At 40.5% G+C, this 25,169-nt stretch overlaps 4 protein-coding genes across 5 annotated transcripts in view; 1 reads left to right on the forward strand and 3 right to left on the reverse strand.

Moving 5' to 3' along the window:
* LOC133553184 (zinc finger protein OZF-like) overlaps positions 1-25,169 on the reverse strand; it is an 839,429-nt gene that overhangs the window by 204,701 nt on the left and 609,559 nt on the right. The window lies entirely within an intron of this gene.
* The window catches only part of LOC133543914 (gastrula zinc finger protein XlCGF57.1-like), a 148,755-nt gene that overhangs the window by 100,887 nt on the left and 22,699 nt on the right, over positions 1-25,169 (reverse strand). The window lies entirely within an intron of this gene.
* Positions 3,015-9,884, forward strand: LOC133551172 (zinc finger protein 2-like). Its single transcript, XM_061897645.1, has 2 exons — positions 3,015-3,638; positions 7,543-9,884. The coding sequence occupies exons 1-2, from the start codon at positions 3,230-3,232 to the stop codon at positions 8,571-8,573; spliced, it is 1,440 nt and encodes a 479-aa protein (XP_061753629.1). The 5' UTR covers positions 3,015-3,229; the 3' UTR covers positions 8,574-9,884.
* Positions 18,704-25,169, reverse strand: part of LOC133555293 (gastrula zinc finger protein XlCGF17.1-like) — a 7,447-nt gene continuing 981 nt past the window's right edge. The window contains exons 2-3 of the mRNA XM_061904948.1: positions 22,358-22,411; positions 18,704-20,297 (exon numbers count right to left, since the gene is read on the reverse strand). Of these exons, the coding sequence (XP_061760932.1) occupies positions 19,333-20,297; positions 22,358-22,411 (1,019 nt within the window). The 3' untranslated portion in view covers positions 18,704-19,332. The remainder of the gene's footprint in view (positions 20,298-22,357; positions 22,412-25,169) is intronic.

Below are 25,169 nucleotides of genomic sequence, written 5' to 3' on the forward strand. Positions count from 1 at the left end.
GCGTCATGGCCCTCAATAAAAACAGTTTGACACCCTTGTGATAAAAGCAACATCATTCAATCAATTTTATCTTTAAAAAATTCAGACAAAAATAACTGTATCAATATCGGCGTGTTGATGTTTTTACTAGTATCTGGATGGGATCGGATAACTCCCAGCCTTATAGTGAAGTAATGTGTATTTCTGGTCTGTGTTCGTGTATAAGTGACTGGAAAGACAACAGATGTATACCATACGTTGTAGGTTGACGTTTAAGATGAACATGGAGTCTCTCCTCCAGGATAGAGCTATCACTTTTGCATTCCAAAGTTTGAATTTATTGCCTCTTCTCGTGAGAGAGCTAATTCCAGTCCACATGCGAATGTCCAACTAAGGCTCCTTAATTCAAAATGGGCTCAACCAATATTTACTTCGCTTTCTCCAAGTAGAATATAAACATTCTCCATATGCAGAACATAATATGAGTTAATTCATTCACTTCAGTGGCACAGAAAGGAAAACAGTGCAGCCAACACGCACACAAAATCCATGAATGCCTCCAATATGTCTCATATAACATAACATTATTGCATAATGAAACAAAACCGGAAAAGGAAGTGACACTTTCAAAATAAAACAACATGGCGGGTCTGGTATCCTTGACACATTTTTTTAAGCAATACAATGTAGAATATTCATGCAATTTATGCTGAGATCAAGTGAAAATAATTTGAAAAATGAATTTAGAAAAGTACAAAAATGACTCACATACTTTACAGTCAATTTTTAAAAACTTTAATTTTTACAAAATAATCAAAAAAATACCTTTAAAAAAAAAAACCTCTGAACGGGTTTTACGAATAGGAAATATAAATATTTGGACCTAATTTTACTTGTGTGAAACTCAAAAAATGTGAATGCCCTTCAAGGGAATGAGGTCTACCAGGTGAAACCAACATGTGACATTGTCTCATAACATGAAACTCAAGATATTTAAAGCCTTCTTTTGGTAACAGTTAGTTAATTATCCTTTGAAAACACATCGAATTTAAAATCTTACAACATTTTATGTTTTAAAAAACTGCAAACCATGATCATCCGAATTATACAAATACAAATATCCAAATCATGACTTGGCATATCTCACTTTGAGTTTATATCACATATTCAATCAATCAATGTTTATTTATATAGCCCTAAATCACAAGTGTCTCAAAGGGCTGCAGAAGCCACGACGACATCCTCGGTACGGAGCCCACATCAGGGAAAGGAAAAATTCACCGCAATGGGACGTCAATGTGAATGACTATCGATGTGAATTCATTTCATATTTAAACTTAATTTGCTGAAATGACATTCTTTTTTGTTTGTTTCATCTGCACATATGTTTGATAAGTAAAACAAATAAGTTCCTGTGACTCAAGTTTGAAACAAACCGTTTTTGTTCATAATAAAAATTATAATATTAATATTAATAATAAATGGAGTTGGCAGGCCAATGGAGGACAGTAATGCCATGGTCAGTACACCAGTTACTGGTGGTTTTGGCACTGTGGGCAGGTGCCGGATCATGCTGGAAAATTAAATCATCATCTCCATGGAGCTTTTCAACGGATACAGCTTCAATAGCCGTATTCCCATGGTCAAGCCACTCCTGAACTCTAGGCAACGGAGGCTCCCTCAGTCAGCAATGGTTTGGGGAGCCACGTCAGCTGCTGGTTTTGGTCCACTGTGTTTCATCAAGTCCAGCGTCAATGCAGCTGTGTACATGCTTCCATCTGTTGTAAAGCTCTATGGAGATGATGATTAAATTTTCCAGCATGATCTGGCACCTGCTCACAGTGCCAAAACCAGCAGTAACTGGTGTACTGACCATGGCCTTACTGTCCTCCATTGGCCTGCCAACTCTCCTGACCTGAACCCCATAGAGAATTTGTGGGGTATTGTGAAGAAAAACCTGAAAGACACCAAACCCAATAATGCAAATGAGCTGAAGGCCGCTATTGAAGCATCCTGGGCATCCATAACACCTCAGAAATGCCACAGGCTGATTGCCTCCATGCACGCCGTATTGATGCAGTAATTCGTGCAAAAGGATTCCCAACCAAGTACTGAGTGCATTAATTGACATTTTCAAATGTTTGATTTCGTTTTGCTGTTATAAATCTTTTTTTTTTACTTGGTCTGAGGAAATATTCAAATTTTTTGAGATAGAATTTTTGTGTTTTCTTAAGCTGTATGCCATAATCAGCAATATTAAAATAATAAAAGGCTTGCAATATTTCAGTTGATTTGTAAGGAATCCAGAATGTATGACATTTTCATGTTTTTAGTTGCATCACAGAAAATATAGGACTTTATCACAATATTCTAATTTTCTGAGACAGTCCTGTATATATATATATATATATATATATATATATATATATATATATATATATATATATATATATATATATATATATATGTATATATGTATATATATATATATATATATATATATATATATAAATATATAAACATATATAGATAGATATATGTATAAATACATTTATACATATAAATGTATATATATGTGTGTATACATATACATATATATGTATATATATATATATACATATATATATATATATATATATATATATATATATATATATAGATAGATAGATAGATAGATAGATAGATAGATAGATAGATAGATAGATAGATAGATAGATAGATAGATAGATAGATAGTATTTTATTGATTCCTTCAGGAAAGTTCCTTCACGGAAGAAAAAAAAAATTATATATATATATATATATATATATATATATATATATATACATATAGTATAAATGTTTGTTGAAAAAAATGGGGCTCCAGCCACCACCACACTGCGACCCCGAGAGGAACGAAAATGAAAACAATGGATGGACATACGGATGGTTAATAATCGTATGACTGACGTTGGTGGATGAAAATGGTTTACATTACAAAAAGTATCATCAACACTTTCTTTTATTTTGAAAAAACTGCCGTGATTTAGAATACGGAAGTTGTTGACTTTTGGCGCATGGGCAAACGGATCCGGGGAGGTAGTATAAGATGGCGGAATGAACGGATGTGACTTCCTAAAGATGTTTTAAATGTCCGATCTCACAGCTACTTATATTCCAAAATATTCATTTTGTCTAAATCCCACCAAACGGAAGTTGAGTTGGGAGCGACGGAGTGTGACCTGAAGTGAAGATTGAAGTCGTGATAGAAGATGGACGACTACTGCTATGCTAAGATGGCGACGTCATGTCAAAGAGAAAGTGAAAGACAATCAGCAACGGAGATAAAGATAAAAACCGAGGATGAAGGTGAGCGAGAAGAAGATTCCAACGAAGAAAAAAATCCGACTGAAAAGAGCGTTGACGAAAAGTTAGCCGACTATGTTGAAGAATGTCAAGAAAGAGCCGCCATGATTGTTAGCTTGAAGAAGGCAGTGGAGTTCACATCAGAGGAGATGAAAGAATGCAAAAGTCTAATGAAGAAAGTGGAAGAGCAAAACAAGCGCTTGTGTAAAGAAAATAATGATGTGAAAGAAGAGATGTTGTGGAAGAGTAAGAGATGTGCAGTGTGTGAAGAGAAGACTGGACCACATGTCTACATCAACCTGCAGAGGACTGCAGGTAATTAAGAACAAGAATCATTTCATTACTCTCAAATTTTGTTTTTGTGGACCTAATTGGATTTATTTGGTGGCCCCATTTCACTAGATTTGCACACACACAAAAAATAGTCACAATTAAGTGAAGTGAATTATATTTATATAGCGCTTTTTCTCTAGTGACTCAAAGCGCTTTACATAGTGAAACCCAATATCTAAGTTACATTCAAACCAGTGTGGGTGGCACTGGGAGCAGGTGGGTAAAGTGTCTTGCCCAAGGACACAACGGCAGTGACTAGTATGGCGGATGCGGGAATCGAACCTGCAACCCTCAAGTTGCTGGCACGGCCGCTCTACCAACCGAGCTAAACCGCTAAATCAATTAGATGAAAAATATTTAAATAAACTTCAATTAATCGTTTAATGATTGTCACTAATCAAATTGTATTATTAGTTTCCATACATGCGCTGCAATGGAGCGACCATGAACGCGGTGGTGTGTTGCTGCGTGATCATACACTATATTGCCAAAAGTATTTGGCTACCCATCCAAATGATGGTGTCCCAATCACTTGGCCCGGTGTATCAAATCAAGCACTTAGGCATGGAGACTGTTTCTACAAACATTTGTGAAAGAATGGCTCGCGCTCAGTGATTTCCAGCGTGGAACTGTCATAGGATGCCACCTGTGCAAGAAATCCAGTCGTGAAATTTCCTCGCTCCTAAATAATCCAAAGTCAACTTTATTATAAAAAAAAGTCAAGAGTTTGGGAACAACAACAACTCAGCCACCAAGTGGTAGGCCACGTAAACTGACAGAGAGATGTCAGCATAGTGCAAAGACTTTCTGCACAGTCAGTCGCTACAGAGCTCCAAACTTCTTGTGGTCTTCCAATTAGCCCACGTACAGTACACAGGAATGGGTTTCCATGGCCGAGCAGCTTCATCTAAGCCAGGGGTAGGGAACCTATGGCTCTAGAGCCAGATGTGGCTCTTTTGATGACTGCATCTGGCTCTCAGATAAATCTGAGCTGACATTGCTTAACACGATAAGTAATGAATAATTCCACTTGTAATCACAGTGTTAAAAATAACATTCAAAATATAAAACATTCTCATGCTTTTTTATGTTCAAGACGTTGCATTAATGGTAAGAAGTAATTTATTTATTATTGGTTAGTGTGGCGCTTGCCCTCCTGGGGGTTCTTCAGACCACCAAGAGCCTGTTTTAGGGTTACAATATTGTTTTATTTAATTTTTCTCTCAGTTGCTTTCCAGCAATTGTCTTTTTCTCTTTCATCCTCACTCGCGCTCTGGCTCCAGCCCCAACCCTATCTCTCCTCCTGGCTGCTGCTTATAACAGAGTGACGGGTGATTAGATGACAAGGCCCAGGTGGGCCATCTAGGCACCTGTCGCTGATTTCGAGGCCGGTCCTGGCAACATCCTGCTTTGCTGCAGGCCCGCAGGCCACGCCCCCTCCACAGTTAGCTTCAGAATAACAATATTATTATAAAAAATAAGAGACCTATTATGGAAATGTTGGTTTTACTTAAAAATGCACGCGTTTAGTTGTGTTCAGTGTTAAAAAAAATATTATATGGCTCTTAGGGAAATACATTTTAAAATATTTGGCTTCTTGGCTCTCTCAGCCAAAAAGGTTCCCGACCCCTGATCTAAGCCATACATCACCAAGTCCAATGCAAAGCGTGGGATGGTGTGGTGTAAAAAACATCACCACTGGACACTTTACAAGAAATACATTGGGGGCAAACTCCGTACCTTGCTAGCTTCTGCACGCCAGCTTTCTGAGACTCTTATTTGATGAAGCATGGCTTTTATTGTGAAGACAGGAACTGTGCGGTCGGTCTTTAGAGTTTTGACAGCAGGTACGGCGAGAGTCTGTTGTAATAAAAAGTGTTTCTCGCCCTCCTCTCGGTCACTTTTTCCAGCCTCATCTCACAAGACCCCCTCGGGTGCGGTGAATGTTAATCAAGTGACGAAAATGATGTCTTGGTAAAGATTAATGAACACCAATTTTTAGGTCTTTTTTTTATGCCTGGCTGTAGATGGACTGACACACGCTCCACGATCGACCGGTAGCTCGCGATCAACGTAAAGGGCACCCCTGGTTTAGACGGTGACTCTTTGTTGAAAAGGCGGGTGCCTTAAAGGGGAACATTATCACAATTTCAAAAGGGTTAAAAACAATAAAAATCAGTTCCCAGTGGCTTTTATTATTTGAAATTGTTTTCAAAATTTTACCGGTCCCGGAATATCCCTAAAAAAAGCTTTAAAGTGTCTGTTTTTCGCTCTCTGTGAAGACACTGTTCATTTCCCTGTGACGTCACACAGTGCTGCCAATGTAAACAAACAATGGGAATACCACAGCAAGATATAGCGACATTAGCTCGGATTCAGACTCGGATTTCAGCGGTTTAAGCTATTCAACAGATTACGCATGTATTGAAACAGATGGTTGGAGTATGAAAGTATTGAAGAAGAAACTGAAGCTATTGAGCGAATAGCTATTGACGCTATTCATAGCCATAGCATGGCCGAATAGCTGCGTTAGCATCGCCGGTAAAATGTGCGGACCAAACGATCAGGACTTTCGCATCTCGTGACACTGGAGCAACTTAAATCCGTCGATTGGTAAGTGTTTTATTCGCATTAAATGTGGGTGGAAGGAAACGTAATATAGTTGCAAATGCATCTGCAGGTTATCCATACATCTCTGTGCCATGTCTGCTTTAGCACCGCCGGTAAATAGCATGTTAGCATCGATTAGCGTAGCATGTTAGCATCGATTAGCTAGCAGTCACGCCGCGACCAAATATATCTGATTAGCACGTAAGTCAACATCAACAAAACTCACCTTTGTGATTTCGTTGACTATCGTTGCAAATGCATCTGCAGGTTATCCATACATCTCTGTGCCATGTCTGCCTTAGCATCGCCGGTAAAATGTGGAGACACTCTGGCACATTCAATGGGGGTCTGGCGGCAGACACTTTGGCATCTTGGGGCCAGTGGTGCAACTTGAATCCCTCCCTGTTAGTGTTGTTACACCCTCCGACAACACACCGACGAGGCATGATGTCTCCAAGGTTCCAAAAAATAGTCGAAAAAACGGAAAATAACAGAGCTGAGACCCAATGTTTACAATGTGTTGAAAATGAAACGGGTGGATGTGTTACCTCGGCAACGTCACATTCTGACGTCATCGCTTCCAGCGCGATAAACAGAAAGGCGTTTAATTCGCCAAAATTCATCCATTTAGAGTTTGTAAATCGGTTAAAAAAATAGATGGTCTTTTTTCTGCACCATCAAGGTATATATTGACACTTACATAGGTCTGGTGATAATGTTCCCCTTTAACAACAAAGCGCTTGGGGAAACCCTGGTACTGCTGTTTTATTGGTAAAGAAAAGGCAGCTCAGTTGCCAGAATTTTACTGTACAATTTTGGCACCTGAGCTGTCAGTTTGTTTGTTTGTTTGCGCCCTAAGGTCCGAAAAATACAGTAGTCATATTGAAATAATACCTCTGTTTTTTTGTTCAGATTGAAATGATCACAAAATTGTTCACAGCCTTTTTTGTTTTCCTTTGAGTCATTTCTCTCTTAGCTTCTTGTTGTTGTTTTTCCTTGAGCCTTTTCACGGTCACGTCGCCCACATTAGGACCCACTCTTATCCGTTCTCCAGTGCAAGTAGTCCTGTGGAAACAATTTAACTTCCGGGCGGACAGGATTTTATATGTTTGTATTAGTTAAACTCATTTAACCAATCATCTAAGCAACAAAATAAATAAAAAAATGGAATAAACCGTCGGAGCCAATAGCTCACATACAAGAAAGTGTGAAGCGAGTTCAAGGAGAAACATCTCATGTATCATGTCTGAGCTAACAAGTCTGTTTGTGTCCGCAGAGATCCATCATCCAGAAGAGCTTCCCCCTCAGCTAGAGGGGGAGAGTTCCACTTTGAAGCAGGAGACTCCACAACCACCCTGCATTAAAAAGGAAGAGGAGGAACTCTGCATCACTCAGGAGGCAGAGTCTCTGGATGAAGCTGATCTCTCCAAGTTGCCACTAAATGTTGTCTCGGGGAAGACTGAAGATGATGAGGAGAAACCACAAGGAGACAACCTCTTAGCGCCACTCTCAGATAGTGAGGCTGACGACGAGGTTGAAGTGTCTTTGAGCAGCGATACAGACTGTGAAGGTGACATGAGGACTCACACTGACAACAAACACTCAAAAAAGAAGAGGGGTAAAAAAAGTTTGAGCTGCTCCGTTTGTGGTAAAAACTTAAGTAAAGAAAGCCTTTTAACTCAACACATGAGAATGCACACGGGGGAAAAACCGTTTATCTGTTCAGTTTGTGGCAAAAGCTTCACTTTGAAGAGCAACTTGACGGAACACACGAGAACGCACACTGGTGAAAAACCATTTAGTTGTCCGGTTTGCGCAAAAACCTTTACTCACAGGAGCTGCCTGACTCAACACATGAAAACACACACAGGGGAAAAACCATTCAATTGCACAGTTTGCGCAAAAAGTTTCATTTCGAAACCAAGTTTGACGCTACACATGAGAAAGCACACAGGAGAGAAACCGTTTCATTGTTCAGTCTGTGGTAAAAGCTTCACTCAGAAGAGCCACTTGACTGAACACTTGAGAATACACACCGGGGAAAAGCCATTTAACTGTTCAGTTTGCGGTAAAAGCTTTTCTGTAAAGTGGAATTTGACTCAACACATGAGAACACACACAGGAGAAAAAACTTTCAATTGTATAGTTTGTGGTATAAGCTTTTTTCAAAAAGGAAGTTTGACTAAACATATGAAAAGGCACACTGATGAAAATGAGTTTAACTGTTTGGTTTGTGGTAAAAAGTTTAGAACCAAGAACCATTGGACTGAACACAAGAGAACGCACACTGAAAGTAAAAAACATTGAATTACTCAGTTTGTGCTAAAAGCTTTTCTCCTCAAACCTGGTTACTGAAACACATCGGACCAAAACCATTTAGTTGTTTAGTTTGTAGTAAAAAATCTTCTCTAATAAGCAATTTGACCAAACGCAGTACAGTGCACGTGGGTGAAAAAACTTGCTAAGTTTGATGCCAAACTATAAAGGAACATTTAGTCTCCTCACATGAGTAAACACACTTGAGAAAAAATATTTAGTTAAATTTGAAAAAAAAAATAGTTTTAATATATATATATATATATAAAGTAGGGTTGAACAGTATACTGGTACTAGTATAGTATCGCGGTGCTAATGAATCAAAAACGGTACTATGCTCTGTTTGAAAAGTACCGGTTCGCCATATTTCTTTTTACAGGCATGATGACGCGTCGTTTTTTACGAGAAAAGGAGCATGTTCGGCAGTGCACATCCCTGCAGGGCGAGGAATATCTAAACATGCTTCACTACACACCGTAGGAGGATACAATACAAACAAATGCTATGGTGGATCTACACTGTAATGATACCAAGTACAAGTGCATATTTAGTCGATACTACTACGATTACATCGATATCTTATATAAGGCGTACACCTGTACCCTTGTACAGTGTCGCCACGCTCTGACGAAAGATTGTACGCCTCTTTTATTTGGACTTTCCCTGATTTCATGGCAACAGCTCTTTCTAAGGGAGGGGGGTCGTAAACAGCCATCGCCTTTGATTACAAAACAGTTAAAAGAAAAGTTTGTCTGGAGGGGAGTCTGGTTTTGCTTCCTCTCCGCTTTGTAGTTCTCGGGTCAAGACAAAATCTTTCTGTGGATTACAATACATCAAAGAAACAGAACACCTCCGTGTTGCTTCCCATCCTACACAGCGGAGTTTCACGAGCCTTCTTCTCGGTTGGATCAAAGACAGCCTTTGTCCTCTCGCAGGTCGAGCTGAACTCAATGTAACATAAAGTTTTGTGACAACTTAGATACAATTATTCTGACATAGACAATGACCATGTGGTGTCCTCTTTTGAGACATTCAACTTTGTATTATTGTGTTCTCTGTAAATATATGTGCCACAACCTCCTACTGCAGGGGTCGGGAACCTTTTTGGCTGAGAGAGCCATGAAAGCCAAATATTTCAAAATGTATTTCCGTGAGAGCCATATCATATTTTTTTAACACTGAATACAACTAAATGTGCATTTTTAAGTAAGACCAACATTTTTAGAGTATAATAAGTCTATTCTTTTTAATAACATTGTTATTCTGAAGCTAAACAATAATAAATAAAATGTCATGTCTGTTGATCATGTTTTTGTTTGGCCAAGTGCTGTTTGTCCTTTGGACTCTTTAAGTTCCTGTTTTTTTCCCACTCTTTTGTCTGGTTTCCTTGGTCCACCTGTCTCTGGTGGACAAAATGCCCGCTCACCTGCTACCCGAGCACTAATCAGAGGCAGTATTTAAGCTCATCTTTGCCAGTCAGTCGCCCTGGCGTCAATGTGATCTTTTCTTGCTCTGTGCTGACTTGTTTCATGCCTTGCCATAGTTTCGTGCTTCATGCCATGCCATGTAAGTTTTGTTTGATTTATGTTCATAGTCTGCTTATGCGTTAGCTTTGTTCCTTAGCCCAAGTTGTGCCTCCACTGTGAGCGATTTGTTTGTATCATTTTTTAGTTTAAATTAAATCATGTTTTTACCTAAATGCCATGTCCCTAGTAGTCCGTCTGCCTTCCTGGGGGAACGACCCCGCAGCAAGCTGCGACCCCCCCATCGTGACATAAAATACTTCTTACCATTAATGCGACTTCTTGAACAGGTGCGGTAGAAAACAGATGGATGGATTTAAATGCATGAGGATGTTTTATATTTTGCATGTTATTTTTAGCACTGTAATTATGGTGTTAAGCAATGTCAGCTAAGATTTATCTGAGAGCCGGATGCAGTCATCAAAAGAGCCACATCTGGCTCTAGAGCCATAGGTTCCCTACCCCTGTCCTACTGTAACTGTTTTTACAAAAAATACTTTAAAACAACTCCAGCAGATGTTAAATGTGATGATGTCATGCTTCGATAACATACTAGTAGAATATTTCAACATTTACAGACACTTAGTGAGAGACGGGTCGCCCCACCGGCTGGTTTCAGCAGCCAGAATCTGGCTTAAATCAGCGAGCCGGCTGGGAGTTTCAACCGGAGCAAATTTACGGTCACATTTTAATTTTAATAGGAAATTTTAATTTCACCTTGGCGATTAATAAAGTATTTCTGATTCTGAAATTCAGAATCAGAATTTGAATCTGATTCTGATTTTAAAACCACCGGCCTGCAAAATCAACTTTTTTAAAAATCTGCCTTTATTATTATTATCGTCATTCAAATATTTACACCGTAGATGTACTTCTGAGCAAAAAGATGCTGCATTCGATAAAAACATAACTTAATTTAACAAAACTTAATTTAAAATTGCTTTTTTAATGTTTGTAATTATACAACTGATATTTTATTTGAGTTCAGGAAGTAATTTAACGTGCAGTATTTATTATTTAGATATTACTGGGCTAAATTATTTATTTTTTTTCAGCTTCCAATCCAATTTTTTCTATGTCTGCAGGTTTTTTTCCCCAATTCAAAAACGTACTGGCAGTGTTCTGGCTGCAAAGAATTAATGATGACGGCAAAATATCTGGCTTGCATTGAGAGAGCAACTGCAGAAAGTAAACATACTGCATGTTTTATAAGGTCATTTCTTAAAGGGGTTCATTTTTCCTATGATCCGCAACCCCTATTTCAGACAAAGACATGTCTTTCTATGCATTCTTATTTGGCTTGTAAAAAATGGCTAACAAAAAAGCCATCTGAAAAACATCCACAAACCGCCAACAGTACTCCATTTTTTACATGCCCTGACCTGCATATTAACAACATGGTTAATAAAAGAGAAAAACACCAAGGAAGTATATTTGGACAACATGCCGCCTTCTTTATGTCAGTTGCTACTGCAGCTCCTGACATAATTAGCCAGTGAGCTGCTGCAACGTCTCGGAGTTGGTGAAAGTTTGTGTTTATTATAAATCATGCCTCTCATTTGGATAGTAAAAGGTTGCGGCTCTAAACCAACAGTTGGTCAAATTTTAAATTACTCGCTCCCATTTTGTGAAGATTAGGACACAAGACTTGTGCTGAAAGATATAAACATCCCGTCCTTCGGCATCCCCCGTGAGAGTGGACATTGTACAGTAAGTGATTGTGTAAATGTGTATCAGCAAGTCAATCAATCAATCAATCAATGTTTACTTATATAGCCCTAAATCACTAGTGTCTCAAAGGGCTGCACAAACCACTACGACATCCTCGGTAGGCCCACATAAGGGCAAGGAAAACCCACACCCAGTGGGACGTTGGTGACAATGATGACTATGAGAACCTTGGAGAGGAGGAAAGCAATGGATGTCGAGCGGGTCTAACATGATACTGTGAAAGTTCAATCCATAATGGATCCAACACAGCAGCGAGAGTCCCGTTCACAGCGGATCCAGCAGGAAACCATCCCAAGCGGAGGCTGATCAGCAGCGCAGAGATGTCCCCAGCCGATACACAGGCGAGCAGTACATGGCCACCGGATCGGACCGGACCAGACCAGTAGTCTCGCATCTTTCATCTAAATCCGTCTTCAGGATGGAGGGAAGTGGTGTTCTGTGGGGATTAGCCTTCTGCTTTGTTTTAAGCCCCGCTCGGCATCCGCGTTTCCGATCACACCGCTGGCGTCTGCTCCGTAGACGGCCCCCGCTGCTACTAGACTCCCCTGCTTCACAGGCCGCTGGATGTAGCCGCCGACGTATTCCCATGGTAGTTAGCACGTTTAGCACGCCCGCGTCTATCAGTCCAAAACGGCCCGATATGTCCATATCAAGAAGTGTCTGGCGGTCGTACGTGATCACGGAGTGACCACGATGCGAGCCAGCCATGAAGTCTGCAGAACTGTCCGGCATTTCCGCCAAATGTTCCATCTTTAGCAAGAGTACCGCAGTGTCGTGTATTTTAAATGTTTAGATCATTGTGGAACTTTGTACAGGTCGAAAATAAATCTATTTTGAATATAACATGAGGTTCAAATGAAAGTTATTTCAAAATAATTCAACTTGAGTGAAGTCAAAGTTTCTTTAAAAGGAAGAATAGGTTACACATTTCTTCTGAATTTCTTTGAACTGTGGGGAAGGGGGAGGAACTAATCCAAATCCAAATGAGAAGCTGTAAGATAGTGTGTTAAATTATACCGTGTACTATTTTTTTTATATGATTGTGAGCTGGCATGTATTTGTATTTGGTCACAGAATCTTTTAGAGGATTATCCTATGAAGGAAATATGCCATTTGATTGCTTCGGTTGCAGAGGTCCATCACAAGCTTTCCAGAGAGTGGTGGTTCAGGCTCCCAGGAAATTGGAATCCTACAGGAATGCAGGTTTAGATTTTAGAAGTGATAATAAAAACATTAGCAACCTCTGGTAGGAAGCCCTCACAAGTAGGAGTAAAGGATAGGGGTCGGAGGTCACCCAACTCAAACTGATCACTACATATATATATATAGTATATATACACACATACATATACATATATACATACATACGGACGGCGTGGCGCGGTTGTGAGAGTGGCCGTGCCAGCAACCCGAGGGTCCCTGGTTCAATCCCCACCTAGTACCAACCTTGTCACTCACGTCCGTTGCGTCTTTGAGCAAGACACTTCACCCTTGCTCCTGAGAGGTGCTGGTTAGCGCCTTGCATGGCAGCTCCCTCCATCAGTGTGTGAATGTGTGTGTGAATGGGTGAATGTGGAAGTAGTGTCGAAGCGCTTTCACTACCTTGAAGGTAGAAAAGCGCTATACAAGTACAACCCATTTACCATTTGCATATATATATATATATATATATATATATATACATATTATATATATATATATATATATATATATATATATATATATATATACAGTGGGGCAAAAAAGTATTTAGTCAGCCAGCGATTGTGCAAGTTCTCCCACTTAAAAAGATGACAGAGGTCTGTAATTTTCATCATAGGTACACTTCAACTGTGAGAGACAGAATGTGAAAAAAAAATCCAGGATTTCACATTAAGAATGTATTTGTAAATTATGGTGGAAAATAAGTATTTGGTCATTTCAAACAAGGATGATCTCTGGCTCTCACAGACCTGTAACTTCTTCTTTAAGACGCTCTTCTGTCCTCCACTCGTTGCCTGTTATAATGGCACTTGTTTGAACTCGTTATCTGTATAGAAGACACCTGTCCACAGCCTCAAACAGTCAGACTCCAAACTCCACTATGGCCAAGACCAAAGAGCTGTCCAAGGACAACAGGAAAATAATTGTAGACTTGCACCAGACTGGGAAGAGTGAATCTACAATAGGCAAGCAGCTTGGTGTGAAAAAATCAACTGTGGGAGCAATTAGCAGAAAATGGAAGACATACAAGACCACTGATAATCTCCCTCAATCTGGGGCTCCACACAAGATCTCATCCCGTGGGGTCAAAATAATCATGAGAACGGTGAGCAAAAATCCCAGAACCACACAGGGGCGGACCTGGTGAATGACCTGCATAGAGCTGGGACCAAAGTAACAAAGGTTACCATCAGTAAAAATCTACGCAAACAGGGATTCAAATCCTGCAGTGCCAGACGTGTCCCCCTGCTTAAGCCAGTGCATGTCCAGGCCCGTCTGAAGTTTGCCAGAGAGCACATGGGAAATTGTCATGTGGTCAGATGAAACCAAAATAGAACTTTTTGGTATAAACTCAACTCGTCGTGTTTGGAGGAAGAGGAATACTGAGTTGCATCCCAAGAACACCACACCTACTGTGAAGCATGGGGGTGGAAACATCATGCCTTGGGGCTGTTTTTCTGCTAAGGGGACAGGACGATTGATCCGTGTTAAGGAAAGAATGAATGGGGCCATGTATCGTGAGATTTTGAGCCTAAACCTCCTTCCATCAGTGAGAGCTTTGAAGATGAAACGTGGCTGGGTCTTCAAGCATGACAATGATCCCAAACACACCACCCAGGCAACGAAGGAGTGGCTCCGTAAGAAGCATTTGAAAGTCCTGGAGTGGCCGAGCCAGTCTCCAGACCTCAACCCCATTGAAAATCTGTGGAGGGAGTTGAAAGTCCGTGTTGCTCGGCGACAGCCCCAAACATCACTGTTCTCGAGAAGATCTGCATAGAGAAATGGGCCAAAATACCAGCTACAGTGTGTGCAAACCTGGTAAAGACCTATAGTAATCATTTGACCTCTGTTATTGCCAACAAAGGTTATATTACAAAGTATTGAGTTGCATTTTTGTTATTGACCCCCTCCTTGTGGAGGGGGTCCGGTCCGATGGCCATGGATGACGTACTGGCTGTCCAGAGTCGGGACCCAGGATGGACCGCTCGCCTGTGTATCGACTGGGACAACTCTGCGTTGCTGTTCCGCCTCCGCTTGGGATGGTTTCCTGCTGGCTCCGCTGTGGACGGGACTCTCACTACTATATCGGATCCACTTTGGACTGGACTCTCGCGGCTGTGTGGGATCCACTATGGATTGAACTTTCACAGTATCAGGTTAGCCCCGCTCGACATCCATTGCTTTCGGTCCCCTAGAGGAGGGGGGTTGCCCACATATGTCCTCCTCTCCAAGGTTCTCATAGTCATCATTGTCACCGACGTCCCACTGGGTGTGAGTTTTCCTTGCCCTTATGTGGGCCTACCGAGGATGTCGTAGTGGTTTGTGTGGTGGTTTGTGCAGCCCTTTGAGACACTAGTGATTTAGGGCTATATAAATAAACATTGATTGATATTATCCTCATATTTAAATCCGGGTTTTCTTTACGAAACGTCCACATAGGATGGATTTGTGCGTGGTCGTAACGTTCATGCTGCAATGTTCGGCATCGAGAAGGCCTTACTAAATTGTACTAAGTAACATAAATAATCTTTCTCAGGCTGCATATTCCATAGTAAATAAATTATTTATCTTTATATCATTAAAAATTGCTGGACAACAGGAAAGTAGCTTTATTGTGTCGCTCGGGTTGCATTGTAGTGGTCCATCCCATGTGCAGAAGTCAGAAGGAGACAATGTGCAGGTAGAACGATCTTTAATGTAAGACAAAAACATAGGATGAGCGCAGAAGGAGATGTGCTGGAGCGTGGGGAAGACTGGGCAATGACAAAAGAACCAAAACAGGCTTTAAAGTAAACCAACATAGCGGCAAAGTGGTTTTCCTCTCAGAAGACGCTTAAAAACAAAACACAATGTCCCGACATGCAGAAAACAGCCACTGCTCAACTTAAAGGGGAACATTATCAGCAGACCTATGTAAGCGTCAATATATACCTTGATGTTGCAGAAAAAAGACCATCTATTTTTTTAACCGATTTCCGAACTCTAAATGGGTGAATTTTGGCGAATTAAACGCCTTTCTGTCCATCGCGCTGGAGGCGATGATGTCAGAATGTGACGTCGCCGAGGTAACACACCCGCCCGTTTCATTTTCAACACATTACAAACACCGGGTCTCAGCTCTGTTGGAGACATCATGCCTCGTCAGTGTGTTGTCGGAGGGTGTAACAACACTAACAGGGAGGGATTCAAGTTGCACCACTGGCCCCAAGATGCCAAAGTGTCTGCCGCCAGACCCCCATTGAATGTGCCAGAGTGTCTCCACATTTGACCGGCGATGCTAAGGCAGACATGGCACAGAGATGTATGGATAACCTGCAGATGCATTTGCAACGATAGTCAACGAAATCACAAAGGTGAGTTTTGTTGATGTTGACTGCCAGCTAATCGATGCTAATATGCTATTTAGCGGCGGTGCTAAAGCAGACATGGCACAGAGATGTATGGATAACCTGCAGATGCATTTGCAACTATATTACGTTTCCTTCCACCCACATTTAATGCGAAAAAAACACTTACCAATCGACGGATTTAAGTTGCTCCAGTCTCAAAAGATGCAAAAGTCCTGATCGTTTGGTCCGCACATTTTACCGGCGATGCTAACGCAGCTATTCGGCCATGCTATGGCTATGAATAGCGTCAATAGCTATTCGCTCAATAGCTTCAGTTTCTTCTTCAATATTTTCATACTCCAACCATCCGTTTCAATACATGCGTAATCTGTTGAATCACTTAAGTCGCTGAAATCCGAGTTTGAATCCGAGCTATTGTCGCCATATCTTGCTGTGGTATTCCCATTGTTTGTTTACATTAGCAGCACTGTGTGACGTCACAGGGAAATGGCCAGTGTCTTCGCAGAGAGCCGAAAATAAGGCACTTTAAAGCTTTATTTAGGGATATTCCGAGACCGGTAAAATTTGGAAAAAAACTTCAAAAAATACAACACGCCACTGGGAACTGATTTTTATTGTTTTTAACCCTTTTGAAATTGTGATAATGTTCCCCTTTAATTGATCAAATTGCAAAAGATTCAGCAACACAGTTCTCTAAAATACTGTGTAATTATGCCGTTAAAGCTGACGACATTTAGCTGTGTGCGTGCGTAGCGCTCATACTTCCTGAAAACCTGTGACGTCGTACGTACACGTCATCATTACACGACGTTTTCAAGACGAAACTCCCGGGAAATTTAAAATTGCTATTTAGTAAACTAAAGCGGCCGTATTGGCATGTGTTGCAATGTTAATATTTCATCATTGATATATAAACTATCAGACTGCGTGGTGGCTAGTAGTGGCTTTCAGTAGGCCTTTAAGTAAGAGCGCGAGACAGGAACTAAAACAGCAAACACAGGAAAACGCCAACAAACTCAAAATATGACATGACCTGCTGTGACAGGTCCAAACATCAATCTAACTAAACATTGAAAATAACCATCCATCCATCCATTTCCTACCGCGTATTCCCTTTGGGGTCGTGGGGGGCACTGGTGCCTATTTCAGCTACAAACGAGCGGAAGGCGGTGTACACCCTGGACTAGTCGCTACCTCATCGCAGGGCATTGAAAATAACCATTACCTTCAAAATTGCAGATACAAGATTATGCCTTACCTTAGCAGCCAAGAGTAACTTTTCAAACCTGTTTTTTTGTTTTGAAAAAGTGTTACAATACATTTTAAAGAGTTCCATAGTCCATTGTCAAGGATCACCAGAATCTTGTTATTTTTAAAATAGTAATAAATTGTGATATGTACTTGTAGTACTGCTTACTAACTGGTCACTAGGTGTCACCAACGTCACATGTCTGCAGATCTGGTCCCCATATGGTGATTTTTACAAAGTAAATAAACCAATTGTATAAAAGGACTGCAGTCTTTCATTGAAGTGAACAAAACAAAAATCTAATGTGCAACTTTTTCCGATACAAAAAAACCTGACTGTGATAAACCCGGTAGATATTGGATAGTTTAGGGAGGTCCTCCGCTGAGGTGGAGTCGAAAATACATCAAACTTAACTAAATAGATAGTCAAGATCTGGACATAGTTTTTGTGTCTGCACACAAAAATATTCTACTAATATTTAAAGGGGAACATTATCACAATTTCAAAAGGGTTAAAAACAATAAAAATCAGTTCCCAGTGGCTTGTTGTATTTTTTGAAGTTTTTTTCAAAATTTTACCAGTCTCGGAATATCCCTAAATAAAGCTTTAAAGTGCCTTATTTTCGTCTCTCTGCGAAGACACTGGCCATTTCCCTGTGACGTCACACAGTGCTGCCAATGTAAAGAAACAATGGGAATACCACAGCAAGATATAGTGACATTAGCTCGGATTCAAACTCGGATTTCAGCGACTTAAGCGATTCAACAGATTACGCATGTATTGAAACAGATGGTTGGAGTATGAAAATATTGAAGAAGAAACTGAAGCTATTGAGCGGATAGCTATTGACGCTATTCATAGCCATAGCATGGCCGAATAGCTGCGTTAGCATCGCCGGTAAAATGTGCGGACCAAACGATCAGGACTTTCGCATCTTTTGACACTGGAGCAACTTAAATCCTTCGATTGGTAAGTGTTTTTTTCACATTAAATGTGGGTGGAAGGAAACGTAATATAGTTGCAAATGCATCTGCAGGTTATCCATACATCTCTGTGCCATGTCTGCCTTAGCATCGCCGGTAAAATGTGGAGACACTCTGGCACATTCAATGGGGGTCTGGCGGCAGACACTTTGGCATCTTGGGGCCAGTGGTGCAACTTGAATCCCTCCCTGTTAGTGTTGTTACACCCTCCGACAACATTTCGCATGATGTCTCCAAGGTTCCAAAAAATAGTCAAAAAAATGGAAAATAACAGAGCTGAGACCCGGTGTTTGTAATGTGTTGAAAATGAAAATGGTGGGTGTGTTACCTCGGCGATGTCACATTCTGACGTCATCGCCTCCAGCGCGATAAACAGAAAGGCGTTTAATTCGCCAAAATTCACCCATTTAGAGTTCGGAAATCGGTTAAAAAAATAGATGGTCTTTTTTCTGCACCATCAAGGTATATATTGACGCTTACATAGGTCTGCTGATAATGTTCCTCTTTAAACATGACGAACCCCATCAATCTATCCTTCCAACACACTCGTTGTGACCTAGCTGAATGAAAATATCCACAGACATGCTTGTGAGTAAATCTGTTAACACAAACTCAGCAACTAACCTCTGTGCATTTTCATGTGTTCAGTTCAACTGCCCTTCTGAGTAAAGCTTTTTTAACCACAAACTGAACAGCTAAATGTTTTTTTTTTTATTCTGTGTGTGCTTTCATGTGTTTAGTCAAACATTTTTTTTGAGAAAAGCATTTGCCGCATACTGAACAATTGAATAGTTTTTCACCCGTGTGTGTTCTCATGTGGTCAGTCACACTGCCTTTTCGAGTAAAGCTTTTGCTGCAAACTGAACAACTAAATGGTTTTTCCCCGGTGTGCCTTCTCATGTGTTTCGCCAAATTTCCTTCTTGAGTGAAGCTTTGACCGCAAACTGAACATGCAAAGGGTTTTTCTCCTGTGTGCGTTCTCATGTGTTTAGCCAAATTGCATTTGAGAGAAAAGCTTTTAGCACAAACTGAGCAGCTGAACGGTTTTTTCCCTGTGTGTGTTTTCATGTGATGAATCAAAGTGCCACTCTGCGAAAAGCTTTTGCCACAAACTGAACAGCTGAATGGTTTTTCTCCCGTGTGCGTTCTCATGTGTATGACCATGTCTGCATTATGAAGGAATCTTTTACCACAAACTGAGCAAGTAAATGTTTTTTCTCCTGTGTGTCTTCTCATGTGCTTAGTCAAAGTGTTCTTTTTAAAAAAGCTTTTACCACAAACTGAGCAACTCAAACATTTTTTACCTGTCCTCTCTTGAGAGCATTCAGAGTGTTTGTTGTCAGCGTTAGTCCTCATATCACCTTCACAGTCTGTATCGCCGCTCAAAGATACTTCAACCTCGTCTTCAGCCTCACTATCTGATAGTGGAGCTAAGAGGTTGTCTACTTGTGGTTTCTCTTCATCATCTTCAGTCTTCACAGAGACAATAGTCAGTGGCAATTTGGTGAGATCAGTTTCATCCAGTCCTAGAAGACAGCCTCCCTCCTGAGTGATCCAGAGTTCCTCCTCTTCCTCTTTAACGTGGGGGGGCTGAGGAGCCTCCTGCTTCAGAGTAGAGCTCCCTCCCTGCAGCTGAGGGGGAAGTTCTTCTGGATGACCAAACAGCTGCTGGACGTCTGCAGGACACAAACACACTTAAGGTTGGAGAAAACTACAAGTCAAAGTATTTATACGTTTATAATTCTATTAATAAGGAAAGCTTGATGTAAAATGTGACAATCATTATGACACATATGGACTAATTGCTTTAGTTTTTTTAAAATACATAAGGACCCCTTGACAAATAGTCAATTCAGGAAGTGATTAGTTTATGTGCGTCGTCATGGTGATTCATTGTGTGTATGCACTACTGTTGTCCCGATACCAATATTTTGCTACCGGTACTTTTCAATACTTTTCTAAATAAAGGGGACCACAAAAAATGGCCTTATTGACTTTATTTTAACAAAAAAATCAAAGGGTACATTAAACATATGTTTATTGTTGCAATTTTGTCCTTAAATAAAATAGTGAAACAAGAAAGTTTGATCATATTACGCCTATACTGTATATACCTTTATATACATATATACATACATATATACCTGTACTGTATATACCTTTATATACATATATACATACATATATACCTATACTGTATATACCTTTATATACATATATACATACATATATACCTATACTGTATATACCTTTATATACATATATATATACCTATACTGTATATACCTTTATATACATATATACATACATATATACCTATACTGTATATACCTTTATATACATATATACATACATATATACCTATACTGTATATACCTTTATATACATATATACATACATATATACCTATACTGTATATACCTTTATATACATATATACATACATATATACCTATACTGGCTCACCTGCACTGGCTTCCTGTGCACTTAAGATGTGACTTTAAGGTTTTACTACTTACGTATAAAATACTACACGGTCTAGCTCCAGCCTATCTTGCCGATTGTATTGTACCATATGTGCCGGCAAGAAATCTGCCTTCAAAGAACTCCGGACAATTAGTGATTCCCAGAGCCCAAAAAAAGTCTGCGGGCTATAGAGCGTTTTCTACTGGGGCTCCAGTACTCTGGAATGCCCTCCCGGTAACAGTTGGAGATGCTACCTCAGTAGAAGCATTTAAGACTCATCTTAAAACTCATTTGTATACTCTAGCCTTTAAATAGACCCCATTTTTAGACCAGTTGATCTGCCGTTTCTTTCCTTTTTCTCCTATGTCTTCGGGAGAGGGGGCACTGGTTCGGTGGCCACAGATGATGTGTTGGCTGTAAAAAACGTCATCACCACATGATGACGTTAGAACGTTTAATTCGCCAAAATTCACCCATTTAGAGTTCGGAAATCGGTTAAAAAATATAGATGGTCTTTTTTCTGCAACATCAAGGTATATGTTGACGCTTATATAGGTTTGGTGATAATGTTCCCCTTTAAAGATGTCTTTTTTTGTGAAGAAATGTTTAGAATGAAGTTGATGAATCCAGATGGATCTCTATTACAATCCCCAAAGAGGGCACTTTAAGTTGATGATTACTTCTATGTCTAGAAATCTTTATTTATAATTGAAGCAATTGTTTATTTTTCAACAAGTTTGTAGTTATTTTTACATCTTTTTTTTCCCAAATAGTTGAAGAAAGACCACTACAGCTGAGCAATATTTTGCCATGTTTAATAAATACACTTTTGGTCAATTGACTTAGTTGTGGTTTCCCTCTCTGCATGAAAGTTCAAAAGTAGCATATATTAATGCTGTATGAAGAAGAATGTTTGAATGTAGACACATAGAATCATCATACTGCTGTGATTATATGCATCAAGTGTTCATTCAAGGCTAAGGCTAAATATCCAGATATATATGGTGTATCGTGACATTGCCTTAAAAATATCGAGATATTAAAAAAAAGGCCGTATCGGCCAGCCCTAGATGGACGCCACAGATAAGTTACTCTGTATTTCATGTAAGTTATACATACTTTGTTTCTATACATTCATTTTACAGGCCTTGAGTTTCTCTTGATGTTCTATATAAAAAAAAGCTAACTATTTAAATTAGTTTTGGTAACTTTCTTTGACTTTATGACACTTAAAAGTTGACAGTAATTATACTATTATTGTTGTTTATTACCTCCAATCCTCTGCAGGTTGTTGTAGACATGTGGTCCAGTCTTCTCTTCACACACTGCAAATAAATGAAGCACTTTACATCGAGAAACACAATATCTAAGTTAAAAATGTATATTTTAAACCAGTGTGGGTGGCACTGGGAGCAAGTGGGTAAAGTGTCTTGCCCAAGGACACAACGGCAGTGACTAGGTGTTAGAATAATCATGTGTAAGTTATCACACAACTCTTATGCTTAAAGGCCGTTGCTATAGTTAATATCAATTGTGCGGAAGTTATACTTTTCTTACCGTAGAAAGGGACAACTTGCAATCTTGGATTGCGAGTCGTCTCGTATCAGTGTTTGTGTCCACAACACGCGGACAAAGCAGAGACGGGGCGATATCACAAGCGTCAGCACATTTCCATTGCATGAATAATCATATATTGTGTCCTTCCTTCAGAAGCAGCCTCAGGGATGTAGTAACCAGGGACCTCCCAAATAAATAGAGGAGCACGTGGGACCGGACCTTAGAGCGTAGGTTGGAACTGTAACCAAGTGTACAGCCCGATACGTCTCTCCTCATTGAGCTAAATTGAACTCTGTCTCTGCGTGATTCCTTGCTTCTCGTCTGTTTAATAGATGTCATTAGTGTTTGAACCTGGTTGGCAGAAGTGGGGATCAAACCTGGAACCCTCAAGTTGCTGGCACGGCCACTCTACCAACCGAGCTTATACCGCCCCATGTTTGACATAAATGTAACCGCCCCTGCCGAATACAATAGCTCCATCCTATCTTGCCGATTGTATTGTACCATATGTCCCGGCAAGAAATCAGCGTTCAAAAGACTCCGGCTTATTAGTGATTCCTAGAGCCCAAAAAAAGTCTGCGGCCTATGGAGCGTTTTCCGTTCGGGCTCCAGTACTCTGGAATGCCCTCCCGGAACCAGTCCGAGATGCTACCTCAGTAGAAGCATTTAAGTCTCACCTTAAAACTCACCTGTATACTCTAGCCTTTAAATAGACCTCCTTTTCAGACCAGTTGATCTGCCGCTTCTTTTCTTTTTTCTCCTATGTCCTCCCCTCCCTTGTGGAGGGGGTCCGGTTCGATGACCATGGATGAAGCACTGGCTGTCCAGAGTCGAGACCCAGGATGGACCGCTCGTCGGGACCAAGGATGGACCGCTTGCCTGCGTATCGGTTGGGGACATCTCTACGCTGCTGATCCGCCTCCGCTTGGGATGGTTTCCTGTGGACGGGACTCTCGCTGCTGTCTTGGATTCGCTTTGAACTGAACTCTCGCGGCTGTGTTGGAGCCACTATGGATTGAACTTTCACAGTATCATGTTAGACCCGCTCGACATCCATTGCTTTCGGTACCCACATCTGAGGTCCTCCCCAAGGTTTCTCATAGTCAGCATTGTCACTGGCGTCCCACTGGATGTGAATTCTCCCTGCCCACTGGGTGTGAGTTTTCCTTGCCCTTTTGTGGGTTCTTCCGAGGATGTTGTAGTCGTAATGATTTGTGCAGTCCTTTGAGACATTTGTGATTTAGGGCTATATAAATAAACATTGATTGATTGATTGATTGAATGGAATATTCACTATGAAGAATAATACGTCATGTTAGCATCATAGCTAATTAGCCAACTTATTAAATTGTATAGAGCAGCCCTTCCCTGCTACCCTCAACAAAGTGCCATCCCAGCTTATTTACAGCCCATGTCTGGGGGATGCTTCCAGTTTCTTTTGCATTCTTTCATCTCCTCTGATTTGAACTCCACAGCCGAGGTGTCCGTTTCCAGTGAGGTGTTGGACCTTTTGTCACCCATTCTGTTCATAACTTTTATGGACAGAATTTCTAGGCGCAGTCAGGGCGTTGAGGGGATCCGGTTTGGTGGCTGCAGGATTAGGTCTCTGCTTTTTGCAGATGATGTGGTCCTGATGGCTTCATCTGACCGGGATCTTCAGCTCTCTCTGGATCGGTCCGCAGCCGAGTGTGAAGCGACTGGGATGGGAATCAGAACCTCCAAGTCCGAGTCCATGGTTCTCACCCGGGAAAGGGTGGAGTGCCATCTCCGGGTTGGGGAGGAGATCAAGTACATCGGAGTCTTGTTCACGAGTGGGGGAAGAGTGGATCTTGAGGTGGACATTCGGATCGGTGCAGCGTCTTCAGAAATGCGGACGCTGAATCGATCCGTTGTGGTGAAGAAGGAGCTGAGCCGGAAGGCAAAGCTCTCAATTTACCGGTCGATCTACGTTCCCACCCTCACCTATGGTCATGAGCTTTGGGTTATGACCTAAATCAGGGGTAGGGAACCTACGGCTCTCGAGCCAGATGTGGCTCTTTTGATGACTGCATCTGGCTCTCAGATAAATCTTAGCTGACATTGCTTAACACGATAAGTAATGAATAATTCCGCTGGTAATCAGTGTTAAAAAAAAACGTTCAAAATTAAGAACATTCTAATGCGTTTTAATCCATCAATCCAAGAAGTCGCATTAATGGTAAGAAGTTTTTATTTATTTATTATTGGTTAGCTTCAGAGTAACAACGTTATTAAAAAGAATAAGAACATTATTATACTCTAAAAATGTTAGTCTTACTTAAAAATGCACACATTTAGTTGTATTCATTGTTGAAAAATATTGGTAACACTTTAGTATGGGGAACACATTCTAAGTAACAAAGACTTAATTATTTGGACACCAGGGAACATATAAGGGTTAGGGTTACTAATAGGCAATAATTCTGAGGTTATTGAGGGAAGACTCTTAATTAATGACTTACTGCTTGTATAATAAGGCCATGCAGAATAACGCCTTAATAAATACTT

The sequence above is a fragment of the Nerophis ophidion genome, linkage group LG01 (genome assembly GCF_033978795.1).
Source record: "Nerophis ophidion isolate RoL-2023_Sa linkage group LG01, RoL_Noph_v1.0, whole genome shotgun sequence".
NCBI lineage: Eukaryota > Metazoa > Chordata > Actinopteri > Syngnathiformes > Syngnathidae > Nerophis > Nerophis ophidion.

Excerpts from the sequence above, each read along its gene's own strand:
- LOC133551172 (XM_061897645.1), top strand. The coding sequence starts at position 3,230 with ATGGACGACTACTGCTATGCTAAGATGGCGACGTCATGTCAAAGAGAA. Across the intron at positions 3,639-7,542 it reads CAACCTGCAGAGGACTGCAG|AGATCCATCATCCAGAAGAG; the intron begins GTAATTAAGAAC and ends TTGTGTCCGCAG.